Source organism: Taudactylus pleione, unplaced genomic scaffold (genome assembly GCF_031769625.1).
Source record: "Taudactylus pleione unplaced genomic scaffold, aTauple2 ptg001125l, whole genome shotgun sequence".
Taxonomy (NCBI): domain Eukaryota; kingdom Metazoa; phylum Chordata; class Amphibia; order Anura; family Myobatrachidae; genus Taudactylus; species Taudactylus pleione.
The window spans coordinates 266,757-282,500 of record NW_028285526.1 but is presented as its reverse complement, the minus strand read 5'-3'; the positions used below and the strand labels follow the sequence as shown (position 1 = coordinate 282,500).

At 45.8% G+C, this 15,744-nt stretch overlaps 1 protein-coding gene across 2 annotated transcripts in view; it reads left to right on the top strand.

Moving 5' to 3' along the window:
* Nucleotides 1-15,744, top strand: part of POF1B (POF1B actin binding protein) — an 81,496-nt gene that overhangs the window by 36,501 nt on the left and 29,251 nt on the right. For both annotated transcript variants that reach the window (XM_088461926.1, XM_088461927.1), the window contains 4 exons: nt 2,315-2,374; nt 4,079-4,171; nt 6,166-6,267; nt 6,845-6,919. In XM_088461926.1, coding sequence (XP_088318052.1) covers nt 2,315-2,374; nt 4,079-4,171; nt 6,166-6,267; nt 6,845-6,919 — 330 coding nt within the window. The remainder of the gene's footprint in view (nt 1-2,314; nt 2,375-4,078; nt 4,172-6,165; nt 6,268-6,844; nt 6,920-15,744) is intronic.

Sequence of the window (15,744 nt, the reverse complement as noted above, 5' to 3'; positions counted from 1 at the left end):
AGACTCAGGAGCACACAGATATACAGGTGTCACATATCACATTACTCAGCGCAGTATCCTATATACAGACTCAGGAGCACACAGATATACAGGTGTCACATGTCACATTACTCAGCGCAGTCTCCCATATACAGACTCAGGAGCACACAGATATACAGGTGTCACATATCACATTACTCAGCGCAGTCTCCCATATACAGACTCAGGAGCACACAGATATACAGGTGTCACATATCACATTACTCAGCGCAGTATCCTATATACAGACTCAGGAGCACACAGATATACAGGTGTCACATGTCACATTACTCAGCACAGTCTCCTATATACAGACTCAGGAGCACACAGATATACAGGTGTCACATGTCACATTACTCAGCACAGTCTCCTATATACAGACTCAGGAGCACACAGATATACAGGTGTCACATGTCACATTACTCAGCGCAGTCTCCCATATACAGACTCAGGAGCACACAGATATACAGGTGTCACATTACTCAGCGCAGTCTCCCATATACAGACTCAGGAGCACACAGATATACAGGTGTCACATATCACATTACTCAGCGCAGTCTCCCATATACAAACTCAGGAGCACACAGATATACAGGTGTCACATGTCACATTACTCAGCGCAGTCTCCCATATACAGACTCAGGAGCACACAGATATACAGGTGTCACATTACTCAGCGCAGTCTCCCATATACAGACTCAGGAGCACACAGATATACAGGTGTCACATATCACATTACTCAGCGCAGTCTCCCATATACAAACTCAGGAGCACACAGATATACAGGTGTCACATGTCACATTACTCAGCGCAGTCTCCCATATACAGACTCAGGAGCACACAGATATACAGGTGTCACATTACTCAGCGCAGTCTCCCATATACAGACTCAGGAGCACACAGATATACAGGTGTCACATATCACATTACTCAGTGCAGTATCCATATACAGACTCAGGAGCACACAGATATACAGGTGTCACATATCACATTACTCAGCGCAGTCTCCCATATACAAACTCAGGAGCACACAGATATACAGGTGTCACATATCACATTACTCAGCGCAGTCTCCTATATACACACTCAGGAGCACACAGATATACAGGTGTCACATATCACATTACTCAGCGCAGTCTCCCATATACAGACTCAGGAGCACACAGATATACAGGTGTCACATATCACATTACTCAGCGCAGTCTCCCATATACAAACTCAGGAGCACACAGATATACAGGTGTCACATATCACATTACTCAGCGCAGTCTCCATATACAGACTCAGGAGCACACAGATATACGGGTGTCACATGTCACATTACTCAGCGCAGTCTCCCATATACAGACTCAGGAGCACACAGATATACAGGTGTCACATTACTCAGCGCAGTCTCCCATATACAGACTCAGGAGCACACAGATATACAGGTGTCACATATCACATTACTCAGCGCAGTCTCCATATACAAACTCAGGAGCACACAGATATACAGGTGTCACATATCACATTACTCAGTGCAGTATCCATATACAGACTCAGGAGCACACAGATATACAGGTGTCACATATCACATTACTCAGCGCAGTCTCCCATATACAAACTCAGGAGCACACAGATATACAGGTGTCACATATCACATTACTCAGCACAGTCTCTTATATACACACTCAGGAGCACACAGATATACAGGTGTCACATATCACATTAATCAGCGCAGTCTCCTATATACAGACTCAGGAGCACACAGATATACAGGTGTCACATATCACATTACTCAGCACAGTCTCCTATATACACACTCAGGAGCACACAGATATACAGGTGTCACATATCACATTACTCAGCACAGTCTCCTATATACACACTCAGGAGCACACAGATATACAGGTGTCACATCACATTAATTAGCGCAGTCTGCTGGTGCGTAATAGCAGCATCACATTGCGACTTGGATGCATTATCGTAAAAAAAAAACGCTTGACGCTAGCAGAGTAGCATGGGACCTGGCGACTCATTCACGCCAGGCAAGTCTTACTGCGTGGGTTATTGAGGCTAGATGTATGAGAACACATCTGTATATGGATTTCATTCATTCAAACTCTCTCTGTGCTGTATATACAGACCAGATGTGTTACAGGTATATCCCGGAATATACCTGTAATACAGCAAATGGAGAAGATTTATAGATCTACTGTAGTGATGGCTAAAAGTTTGATAAAGCTGATGGCCGTTATACGTTACATGAGGATTTTTAGCTGTTGGTAACTTATACTGAATTATGTGTTGTTTTCAGGAGATCCAGCCGTATCAGCATGAGACTGTGCGCAGGTACATAGTGCAGAATCCGGAGCAGGTGGGTTACAGTCCTGGCTGTATTATATAGAGTATATTGTCACTTTATAGTACTGGGTGGGCCCTCTATCGCTCCAGGACAGCCTTGTATCTGCGTGACATGGACACAAGCTGCTGGGAACGTTCCATATATCCTCTGGCCCATGGTGACATGATGGGGGTCACACATTCATGCACCGAATGTCCTGTTCCCCCACCTCCCAAAGCTGCTGTATTGTCCTGGGTCCTGGGGGTTGTGGCGGCCATTGGAGGACACTGACCTCATCGTCATGTTCATGGTACCAGCTGGAGATTACAGGTTATTTGCTAAATGGCGACTTCACAAAGCTGCCGGATCTTGGCGTTTTCTGCCTGTATAATTTAAAACGGAAATAATATTGAAAAGCACAACCCAAGAGCGTTTAGCGTTTAATATTCTACGGGCAAAACCGCAAACAATTGGCGGCTTTGAAAATCCACCATTGGTAAATGCACTGAGACGTGTGCTTTGCTGTGTCACCCTACTGGAAGCTGCCGTTAGAAGACGGGGAGATTGTGACCCTAAATGCATACAGAGTATTAGGGTGCTGAATGTGTCTAGAAAACAATATTATTATAATTTTGAGTTGAAACATTTGTGATTTGTATCTGTTATTTCCCTGTATAGTGACTTTGGCTGAACTGTACTTTATCATTAGAGAGCTGCTGGTCCTAGCTCTGCCATCGGACATTCTCTCTGCAATTATGGCCCGTATTCAATTTGAGTTGAGCCACGATACTTTGTTGCCTCCCGGACTTTTCGCCTACATCGCGTGTTTTGCAGGCGGAAAAGTATCGCGCGCGTGCCCGCGTATCGCCGTATTCAGTTTGAAAGTAGGCGAAAACGGGACCCGGCAAAACTTCAACAAGTGGATGGTACTGTCAGATTTGGGGATATCAGCCTGATGCCCCCCAAAAGATGCTCTGACATGGGGGTTCCCTATGGTACCCCCCAATTTGGCTTGCTGAAGGTATTTGGTGTTTTTAAACGGGCTCAATAGCTGCTAAATAGCGTTTTCTATAAGTGGTGCAGAATAGTATTCAGGAGGTTTTTTTGCAGAAAATAACTTATCCCAGCAAATTTGGGGTACTTGAAAACGGGGGTCAGCATATTTTAAAGTTGCTGAAGTTAAGTTGAAAAAAATCGTGAAAAATCCACCTGCCGCAAGCCTTTGCAATGAAAAAAACATCTGGGGCCATACTTGGGGACCCCCCCAGAGTCAAGTTCGCTAGTTTTTTACTTTGTCCCCCAACATTTTTTTTTTCACCCCCAAATTCAAAGTAATTTTTTGGGGTGCTAAGCGTTTTTTAAAAAGTTTTTGACACAGTTTACCTTTGGGGGACTGTCTGAATGCTGCAGGGGGGTTCCCGCACCGTTGCACCCCAAAACCCCAATTCTGCACTTTTTTCCGCCTGCTATTCATAGGCGCAACTTTTTCCCCTAAAAACAAGTGAAAATGTCTTTTCGCCTCAAATTGAATACGGCCTATATCTCTAGTGTCTGGTAACTGACCAGCTGCTTCCTCTGCGTAGAGGAGACGGATTGGGGGAGGGGATGGATTGGGACGGGGACGGATTGGGGAGGTGTCTTACAGTTGTGTTACTCTGTGCCTAGACCTCCTGATAATTGGACATTTTCAGATCTGACTTCATCATTGGTAACCATAATATTATCCACCGTTTTCAGCAAACCTACCTGAAAGGGGTGAACTACGTTCCCTCCAATAATGTCATCTATGAGAAGACCATCAGGAGGGTAGAGATGGCAAGTCCGGAGCTGGTGAGTCTTACACATGGGTGACTGGCTGTACCGGGCGTCGGCCGTCTTGGGGTCTGTATCCGGGAAGTGAAAGTATTGGGGGATGTATTTGTGATACATTACAGAGGTCATACATCTAATATACATCCATCTATATAAATATACCTATCTGTAATCCTTGTATTACAGCTATAGTAACGGGTATTTTTTTCTAATCTTGCATAAATATACTAAGACAGGACTTCAACATTCGGTCCTCCAGCTTCATTGGAACTTCACATCCCAGCATGCCTTGGCATAGTCTTTCTATTAGGGCATGCTAAAAGTGTGGCAGGGCATGCTGGGATGTGTAGTTCCATAGCGTCTGGAGGGATGCACATTGAGCACCCCTTGTCTAAGACCTCACTCAATGGGGACAAAGTAATGTCATCGGGTTCCATGAACTGTTTGGCTCTAGTCTCGTTAGCACTGCATGGAGGTGTCACGTGTACGGTAAGTACTCTCTGTACATGTAATAGGATAATATACTGACCGCCTCATCATGCCACACCTATGATATCTATGGCTGGTTAGTCCGTACATGTAATAGGATAATATACTGACCGCCTCATGATGCCACACCTACGATATCTATGGCTGGTTAGTCCGTACATGTAATAGGATAATATACTGACCGCCTCATCATGCCACACCTATGATATCTATGGCTGGTTAGTCCGTACATGTAATAGGATAATATACTGACCGCCTCATCATGCCACACCTACGATATCTATGGCTGGTTAGTCCGTACATGTAATAGGATAATATACTGACTGCCTCATCATGCCACACCTACGATATCTATGGCTGGTTAGTCCGTACATGTAATAGGATAATATACTGACCGCCTCATGATGCCACACCTACGATATCTATGGCTGGTTAGTCCGTACATGTAATAGGATAATATACTGACCGCCTCATCATGCCACACCTATGATATCTATGGCTGGTTAGTCCGTACATGTAATAGGATAATATACTGACCGCCTCATCATGCCACACCTATGATATCTATGGCTGGTTAGTCCGTACATGTAATAGGATAATATACTGACCGCCTCATGATATCACACCTACGATATCTATGGCTGGTTAGTCCGTACATGTAATAGGATAATATACTGACCGCCTCATCATGCCACACCTATGATATCTATGGCTGGTTAGTCCGTACATGTAATAGGATAATATACTGACCGCCTCATGATGCCACACCTACGATATCTATGGCTGGTTAGTCCGTACAAGTAATAGGATAATATACTGACCGCCTCATCATGCCACACCTATGATATCTATGGCTGGTTAGTCCGTACATGTAATAGGATAATATACTGACCGCCTCATGATGCCACACCTACGATATCTATGGCTGGTTAGTCCGTACATGTAATAGGATAATATACTGACCGCCTCATCATGCCACACCTATGATATCTATGGCTGGTTAGTCCGTACAGGTAGCAGATGAGGCTGGTTATTTGGGCTGGACAACCTCAGTTGACTTAACCAAAGTGTCAGCGCCATGTTACCACTCCGTTACACCCGTTCAGCCACAAGTGGAGGTGCGAATGAATTGCGCGTGACTCTGATAACGCTGTTAGTCTTGCGCTCTGCTGCGGAGCACGTGCAGTGCTAGGATTCACACGATCTGGCCGTTAATCTGACTTGCGCTCAACTCTGAATCAGTGCTAAGAATTTATTGCCACAATCATTGCACATAGAGCTGTGATATATAAGCAATTGTTAATTAATGATATTACTGAAGACTGTCTGCCTTTCCACCAGCAGAACTGTATTAGCAGATACAGAGCTGGATCATGTCTCCTGCAACTCACATTATCCATTTCTGGGCTCCATGTGATAAAACGAGAGCACAAACTGTCTCCGCGGGCAGACAATGACCTGGGTTACAGATGTCACTCTTAGATGGAATTGTTGCTTTAACTTGTGACCTTTTCTTTGTACAGGACAGGAGGACGCGGATCGTAAGTGGAGCCAGCGTGTCCTCAATAAACGATCAAGTGATTGAGCAAAACAACCAGAGTCGAGTTTCCATCCAGTCTACGGAGGTAACTTTGTGGGGATATAAAGGGGAGATGTATTGAGCCTCAGACAGAGATAAAGTGGAGTTGTTGCCCATAGCAACCAATCGGCGTCTAACTGTCATTTCAAAAACTGTGCTGGGTAAATGAGAGTTAGGAGCTGATTGGTTGTTTTGGGCAAGGCTTGATACATCTCCCCTGTAATCTGGGTATTCGGGACACTTATTGGCCTTGTGCTTTAAACAGCGGACATTGTTTTGTTCTGACTGTGGTAGAGGGGTCCGGCTAGGCTGCCCTGGTCCATGAGCTGAGTGGTAATAATTCCCATCCTGTAACATGTCCTAGGACCCCAACTCATAGGCTAATTTTTATACGTCTTCATTGCTGATACATAGAGGCCAATAAAATTGAATGTTGAGGATCCATAGGAGCGTCTCGCACAGCATAATGCAGCGGGATGTTTATAGTAATGATCGTGAATGATGGTTTCTTTACCATAACTGCCTTATTTTACACACATCTACAGTGCAACCTTCTAGTAGATTGAATTGGGCCCCTTAGTACTAAATGATAACATGTCAGCTGACTGTACCTTGTCTTGTAGAACCTGGTATCGGAGCAGCAGAGCGTTCAGCAGCAGAGCGTTCAGCAGCAGGTGTCCGTGCAGTCCGTCGAGCAGGTAGGATACGTACATTGATAGCCTGCGAGCGTGTCCGTGTTGCCGGTTTCCTGGTGTTCTGGGGCCTATTGTAATTGTTATCAAAGTTCTATGAGCAGCTTTGAGGTGTGGAGGGAGAACCTTTAAACAATCAGTGTGCCAGGGTCATAAAAAAGACTACCAGCCTGTAGCCAATCAGACATACAGCTTCCCAGGGCTAGAGCCAGCCTGTAGCCAATCGGACATACAGCTTCCCAGGGCTAGTGCCAGCCTGTAGCCAATCAGACATACAGCTTCCCAGGGCTAGTGCCAGCCTGTAGCCAATCAGACATACAGCTTCCCAGGGCTAGAGCCAGCCTGTAGCCAGGGCCGAAACTAGGATGTTTGTCACCGGGGGCAAGACAGTAATTTGGCAACCCCTGCAGTAATGCCCCTGTAGTAGTGCCCATATAGTAATGCCCCTGTAGTAGTACCCATATAGTAATGCCCCTGTAGTAGTGCCCATATGGTAGTGCCGCTTACACACAAAAAAAAAAACCTTAAATCCCGCTCCTACGTCCGCCGTCCGGCCCGCTCTACTGCTCAGAGAGGTCATGACGTCTCTCTCATAGTGCCCGTGGGGAGAGATGGAAGCTGGCGTTCAGGAGAGAACTCCAGCCTCCGGCTACCGCAGCGCTGCAGAGAAGGAGCTGGGCGCCTGCTGATGATAAAATCTCAGCGGGTGTTCGGCTTGGAGCCTCCCTGTGGCGGCAGGTGCAGCAGCGCACGCGGTGCACGTGCACCTCCTGTTCCCCCCCTAGTTACGGCCCTGCTGTAGCCAATCTGAGCATACAGCTTCCCAGGGCTAGAGCCAGCCTGTAGCCAATCAGAGCATACAGCTTCTCAGGGCTAGAGCCAGCCTGTAGCCAATCAGAGCATACAGCTTCCCAGGGCTAGAGCCAGCCTGTAGCCAATCAGAGCATACAGCTTCTCAGGGCTAGAGCCAGCCTGTAGCCAATCAGAGCATACAGCTTCCCAGGGCTAGAGCCAGCCTGTAGCCAATCAGAGCATACAGCTTCTCAGGGCTAGAGCCAGCCTGTAGCCAATCAGAGCATACAGCTTCTCAGGGCTAGAGCCAGCCTGTAGCCAATCAGAGCATACAGCTTCTCAGGGCTAGAGCCAGCCTGTAGCCAATCAGAGCATACAGCTTCCCAGGGCTAGAGCCAGCCTGTAGCCAATCAGAGCATACAGCTTCCCAGGGCTAGAGCCAGCCAGTAGCCAATCAGAGCATACAGCTTCTCAGGGCTAGTGCCAGCCTGTAGCCAATCAGAGCATACAGCTTCCCAGGGCTAGTGCCAGCCTGTAGCCAATCAGAGCATACAGCTTCCTAGGGCTAGTGCCAGCCTGTAGCCAATCAGAGCATACAGCTTCTCAGGGCTAGAGCCAGCCTGTAGCCAATCAGAGCATACAGCTTCTCAGGGCTAGAGCCAGCCTGTAGCCAATCAGAGCATACAGCTTCTCAGGGCTAGAGCCAGCCTGTAGCCAATCAGAGCATACAGCTTCTCAGGGCTAGAGCCAGCCTGTAGCCAATCAGAGCATACAGCTTCTCAGGGCTAGAGCCAGCCTGTAGCCAATCAGAGCATACAGCTTCCCAGGGCTAGAGCCAGCCAGTAGCCAATCAGAGCATACAGCTTCTCAGGGCTAGTGCCAGCCTGTAGCCAATCAGAGCATACAGCTTCTCAGGGCTAGTGCCAGCCTGTAGCCAATCAGAGCATACAGCTTCCCAGGGCTAGTGCCAGCCTGTAGCCAATCAGAGCATACAGCTTCTCAGGGCTAGAGCCAGCCTGTAGCCAATCAGAGCATACAGCTTCCCAGGGCTAGTGCCAGCCTGTAGCCAATCAGAGCATACAGCTTCCCAGGGCTAGAGCCAGCCTGTAGCCAATCAGAGCATACAGCTTCCCAGGGCTAGTGCTGATCTGATGACAACAGCAGATTTTTTGCCTGTCCTGATGGAGTGTTAGAGCGTTTACAGCATGAATGGTATAGATGATTTCCACTAATGTCTACACCAGAGAACGCTTAGAAAATACCTGTGAAAGAGACTATAATATATAAAGGGGTCTAGTTACTAAGCAATGTTAGGAAAAGTGATAAGGTGGCAGCCAATCAGCTCCTAACTGTCATCTCACAGGCTGTGTTTGAAAAATGACAGTTGGGAGCTGATTGGCTGGTACCTTATCACTTTTCACTTCTCCTAACACTGCTTAGTAAATAGACCCCTTCATTTTCAGGGAATCTGTCATTTACTATAACACATTGTGATCTGCAGCGAAAAGTTGTGAATTTTATGTTTTGAAAAATGAAAGGATTTAATATTTTGCTTTTAAAAGTGTCTAATTAATATATAGATATCTGTACAACTGATATTAGCACAACTGGAATTTAGTTGATCCCTAATTGATCCTTAATTGATCCATTATTATCTGAGATAATCCGGGAGAAGGGCCATAGACGTGACCGTAGATGTGGTACCACGTGTGCAGGTGGAATGGTTTTGGTGGGGAAATTCTGCTACTACTGCGGCTGCTCTTCTGCTTCTCTCGCTCATGTTAGTTTCTTCCTCTGCAAAGATTGGAGGAAACCAAATCAAATCAATGAAAAATATAATTACACATATTAGAAAATTAACAATGAGACCTTACAAATCAGACTGAGGCGTTCATTGGTGTTTTTCTGCAAGGACGCGACAGACACGATGCTGCGCGACAGGCGTTTGGGACAGTACAACATCTAACTCTGAGTCTGATGACACTTAGTGAGCGGGTCTGAATCAGGCCCTATCTGTGTACGCTCGCTGGATGCATATGCAAATTTGTCAAAGTGACGTCACGGGAAGCGATCGCTCGCCAAGGCGTAAGCACGCCCACCATGTCTTAGCGAGCGGCCACTTTGTGTATGCGTACGCCCAATCGCACAGGCAGAGCCGCCCACCAGCACATGTCATCTCCAGGAAGTGTATTAAAACATTGGTACATCGAGCACCATCGGATGTGAACGCAGTGCTTGCGGTAGCTTTACCCTACCGCAAGCATTGCGAGGAAATCGGTGTAAAAAAAGGCAAGTGACGTGTACTATGACGCTGCCTGTTAATTATGCACGCCTCTAAAACGGCGTTGAAACACCCAGGCACGCCTGCGTTCGCACCTCCACATCCCCGTTATTAGTGTCCTGCCCCTGTTACCACCCACAAACGGCCTCTCCTGTCACTCATTACCCTGCGCTGCCTTTGCTGGGCGAGCGAGAGGGTTGCAATCGCAATGTGTAGTTTGCGCACGCACAGAACAAAGCATGCGCATACGCAGAACATCGGGCCGCTTGTGAACTCACAGCGCGAGCGAGCGGTTCTGAATCAGGCCCTTAGTACATACACATCCAATCAGGATGTCTAAGATATTGCTCTATGAGATATTACTCCTAATGACCTAGAGAAGGTCTACGAGGGTAAGTAAAGAACAATATATAGTATAAGCATGGAAAAGCCCAAACCTTAAAAGCACTACAGAAATATTAAGGGATTATTATCAAACCATCGTAGAAAGGGAGGAACTTATTATTTATTCTGATGATGATGATAGAACCGTGTAGACCGCAGGTGTGATGCTACTTCTGTCTGACGAGACGGTCTGTCTTGAAGTCAGAGCAGATCTTACATCAGTGTTCAGTGTGGATCTCAACAAACTATTAAAAGCAGTAAAAAATGTACTACTATTGAATACCCAGGATTCGCAGATCACTGGTGAATCCAGCAATAGGTTGGCTACTTGTGTTTTTTTTTTTTTGTAATGTTGGAATATGTGGACCCGTATCTGCAGGTTTCTTATCTCAGGGGCATGACCCACATCCCGAACATCCATGGAAGAATTAGACATTTGGCACACAATGGATGAGTACAATACAAGCTTTATGCACACAAAAAGGCACGTGGCCATGGGAACCATACTAGAGGCTGCTCCTGAGATGGGCTGGAACCAGATAGATTTGCTAGTTACCACCATCTACTACATATTGAACAACATCATTTTTGGTTTACAATAAAAAAAAAAAATTCTTCCTACAAATCCAAGGAACAGCGGTGGGAGCAAAGTTTGCACCTAGCTAGGCAAACCTCTACATGAGTGGATGATTGTTGCCCCCATTTTGTAGGTGTGCCAAGCCCTGAAAGTGGCAGAGGGGTTCCGACAGCCGGTTTGTGTAAGCTTCAGACGCTGCACTCGGGTCGCAGAGGCATTTCGGAGGTGTATATTTCCTACAGGCGCATACTGCTGCATTTGCATTTTACTTGTACCGTATGGAAACGCCTGCTTCAATATCGTCTACATCATAAACCGGCCCATTGTACAGTATAGTCCCTGGTGGATAGTGGTGGTTGGTACAGTACATTGTACAGTATAGTCCCTGGTGGATAGTGGTGATTGGTACAGTACATTGTATAGTATAGTCCCTGGTGGATAGTGGTGGTTGGTACAGTACATTGTACAGTATAGTCCCTGGTGGATAGTGGTGATTGGTACATTACATGGTCCAGTATAGTCCCTGGTGGATAGTGGTGATTGGTACATTACATTGTACAGTATAGTCCCTGGTGGATAGTGGTGATTGGTACAGCACAATGTACAGTATAGTCCCTGGTGGATAGTGGTGATTGGTACATTACATTGTACAGTATAGTCCCTGGTGGATAGTGGTGGTTGGTACAGCACATCGTACAGTATAGTCACTGGTGGATAGTGGTGGTTGGTACAGTACATTGTACAGTATAGTCGCTGGTGGATAGTGGTGGTTGGTACAGCACATTGTACAGTATAGTCCCTGGTGGATAGTGGTGGTTGGTACAGCACATTGTACAGTATAGTCCCTGGTGGATAGTGGTGGTTGGTACAGCACATTGTACAGTATAGTCCCTGGTGGATAGTGAGGGACCTTGCAGCCCATGTACAGTATAGTGATGGTCAGTGCAGCACATGGTACAGTATAGTCCCTAGTGCCCAGGTTCTCAAACTCTGTCCTCAGGACCCCAAACAGGTCATGTTTTCCAGGTCTCCTTAGAATCACAAGTGAAATAATTAGCTCCACTGGTGGATCTTTTAAAATGTCAGTGAGTAATGAGTACACCTGTGCTCCTGCTAGGTGACCTGGAAAATGTGACCTGTGTGGGGTCCTGAGGACCGAGTTTGAGAACCACTGATCTAGTGGATAGTGATGGCCCTTGCAGCACATTGTACAGTATTGTTCTTGATGGATAGTGATGGTCAGTAGTCTAGTCCCTGGTGACGCCCAGTGCAGCACATAGTAGTGTATAGTCCCTGGTGACGCCCAATGCAGCACATAGTAGTGTATAGTCCCTGGTGACGCCCAATGCAGCACATGGTAGTGTATAGTCCCTGGCGACGCCCAGTGCAGCACATGGTAGTGTATAGTCCCTGGTGACGCCCAGTGCAGCACATAGTAGTGTATAGTCCCTGGTGACGGCCAGTGCAGCACATGGTAGTGTATAGTCCCTGGTGACGGCTAGTGCACGGCATTAAGGAGCAGAGCAGTGACTAGACAGCTGTGCATGATATGTAATTACAAACGCTGTGCAGAGCATTGTGTCCTGGGCTGTGCAGAGCATTGTGTCCTGGGCTGTGCAGAGCATTGTGTCCTGGGCTGTGCAGAGCATTGTGTCCTGGGCTGTGCAGAGCATTGTGAGTAGATGTGTAAGGAGCCCCAATAATGCAGCCTGTGAGGAATGTGGTCTGGCCGCCCTCCAGGTCTCTCTCTCTGAAGCACCGTCGCTGGTTACCATGTACTAGACCCGTGTGATTAACGCTTATGGGCTTAGAGCAACCAAACGTAACCGGTTCTCTCTCCATCCCTCTGTGATTGTTGTGCTGTGAATGTCAGCGCTGAATGGGATTTGTCTGTTCTGCTTAACAAACAACTTTAATACAGACTCCTCCTAATTGCCAAATTGTCATCGCTAATGTTCTCTCCCCAAAATGGGCACTTTTACTTGTTACATTTCTTTTAAGTATGAAATTAGGTCTTGGGAAAACCAAATGCAAGATAATCAGCACATGGACGAGATATAGACGGTGTTGGGAAGTCTACATAATGTAGGATGGTAGAGATAATGCTTGTTCTCTGGTGGAAGCAGTCTGTGCCCCCTGGGGGAGCGAAGACCCATATTCCGTGGCACCCAGTCCTAACCAACTTATCTGTCCTCTCTAGCTGATGTCATGGTCATTGCAGCTCCAGTGCTCTGTCCTGTTTCCCCTCACTGTTCAGGCTTCTCCGGTATAAAAATCAGCCCCCCCACACATTTCAGTATTGAGCGGGGCCCATGCTTGTCTAGCTACACCCCTGCCAGCTGAAATGGTCTTCTCTTTGCAAGGCAGTGAGCAGTGCAAGTGTAAATTGTTACCCCAACATGCTTAGTTACAATTGTAAAATGCAACGGATGGTAGCTGGGATTAAATATGTATGATTTGTGAGGCAGGCGAGCATTAATAGATATATAAATATTGCATTCAGTTGCAAATTGTATCTCTAGTTAATTACATTTTGTTGCCCGATGCTGTTCCAGCCTCCTATAATCCTATAATGATATTCGCCAGGAATACAAGTTGTTTTTCTTCCTCCTATCCCCCTGGGGCGTCTCATAAGCGTCATGTTTCTACTGAAATCTTGTTCTTCTTAATAAATTAATTTAGTTCTGATCAATCCATTTTCGTGTCTGCTGCTCCTAAATGTGCGAAGTCAAAGCTTGTTTAAGGTGTGGCACACGAGATGCTTAAATTAATGGCAAAGTAAAGCCACGGTACAGCTGGCGTTTGTGGGGAACTCGCTCGACTGAGCCACACGTGAAACAATACCAGACTAAGGCCCGTATTCAATTTGAGGCGAAAAGTCCGGATCCGCGATGACGTCATTTTCGTTTGTTTTGCTTTTACCCCGTATTCGATTTGAAAGACCTTTTTGTCTAGGCGGAAAGTCAATGTAATGTAATAGGCGAAAAAGTTTCACCTATGAATGGGAGGCGGAAAAAAGTGCAGAATTGGGGTTTTGGGGTGCAACATTGCGGGAACCCCCCTGCAGCCTTCAGACAGTCCCCCAAAGGTAAACTGTGTCAAAAAATAAAAAAAAACACTTAAGGACACCCAAAAAATTACTTTGAAAAAGGGGCAAAAAAAAAAAAAGTTGGGGTACAAAGTTAAAAACTAGTGAAATTGACTCTGGGGGGTCCCCAAGTATGCCCCTTGTGTTATTTACATTGCAGGTGCTTGCGGCAGGTGGATTTTTCACAATTTTTTTCAACTTCACTTTAGCAACTTTTAAATATGCTGACCCCCATTTTGAAGTACCCCAAATTTGCTGGGATAAGTTATTTTGTGGAAAAAATACTCCTGAATACTATTCTGCACCACGTATAGGAAAACGCTATTTAGCAGCTATTGAGCCCGTTTAAAAACACCAAATACCTTCAGCAAGCCAAATCGGGGGGTACCATAGGGAACCCCCATGTCAGAGCATCTTTTGGGGGGCGTCAGGCTGATTTCCCCAAATCTGACAGTACTTTCCGCCTGTTCAAGTTTTGCCGGGTCCCGTTTTCGTGTACTTTCAAATTGAATACGGGGTAAAGCGGGCACGCGCGCTATACTTTTCCGCCTACTAAACAGGCGAAGTAGGCGAAAAGTTCGGGCCGCGAAAAAGTATTGCGGCTCGGCTCAAACTGAATACGGTTCTATTAATCTTGTTTATGGCTGTTTTTGTTATAAAAAAAAAGAAATTGAAAATATTAATGCATTAAAATATCGGAATATAAAACTAGATGATTTTGCTTGTGCAATAGATGTTATTGGCCAGACTTGAACATTAAATTTCTAATCCACACTAATTCAGTCCATCTGTGGGCACCGGGAGCTCCCATTACGGTCCCTAGAAAATGTTTATATCATAGTAAATGTAGTAAAGCTAATTTGTTGGTAATGTCTTTGCTCCGCTCTGCTTTATATAGCTTCGAAAAGCAAATAGACCCAGTTGTTTGTAATGAAAGTACAGAGAAAATAAAATACCTGTAATATCCTAGATGTCAGAGCCCCATGTACGTGCCGAGCGCTGGAGCAAACTGCGGCTCACAATCCATGAACCTGTAGCGACGACTCCAAACAGAACAACACTATTAGGTTTGTGTTTCCGTTCACCATTCCCATCTATAGTCCGCAGGTGGGGATCATTCATGTTACATACCCTGAAAATGATCATGTGAAGGTTTAGACGCCAGGTTGGCTGTGTGCTCGCTCTATGCCCATCACCAAACTGACTGCGCTACTGTAATATCCTCTCTAAAGACCTCTGGGCTCGTGTACGCTCCAGTGAGTCTAATCGGAGAGACATGGAGCTAAATTACTTGCGCTATTAGTATTTCACCAGACAGAGGAATTTTCGGTGTTAAAAAAATGTATTTGTTTTTTTTTTTCTTATGTTTTTACATCCTGTTCAGTATCGGTCTTATAGCTGTAATTATGTAAATTATATACATATCAGTTTGTGTTACTATACTAAACTGCTAATGCGGCAGATAGAACATGATGCAGGAAAGGAATACCTTACAGCAGAGATAGCAAGTGCTTTATTTCTATCATATGGGGGCAGGAAAGGAATACCTTACAGCAGAGATAGCAAGTGCTTTATTTCTATCATATGGGGGCAGGAAAGGAATACCTTACAGCAGAGATAGCAAGTGCTTTATTTCTATCATATGGGGGCAGGAAAGGAATACCTTACAGCAGCGTTAGCAAGTGCTTTATTTCTATCATATGGGGGCA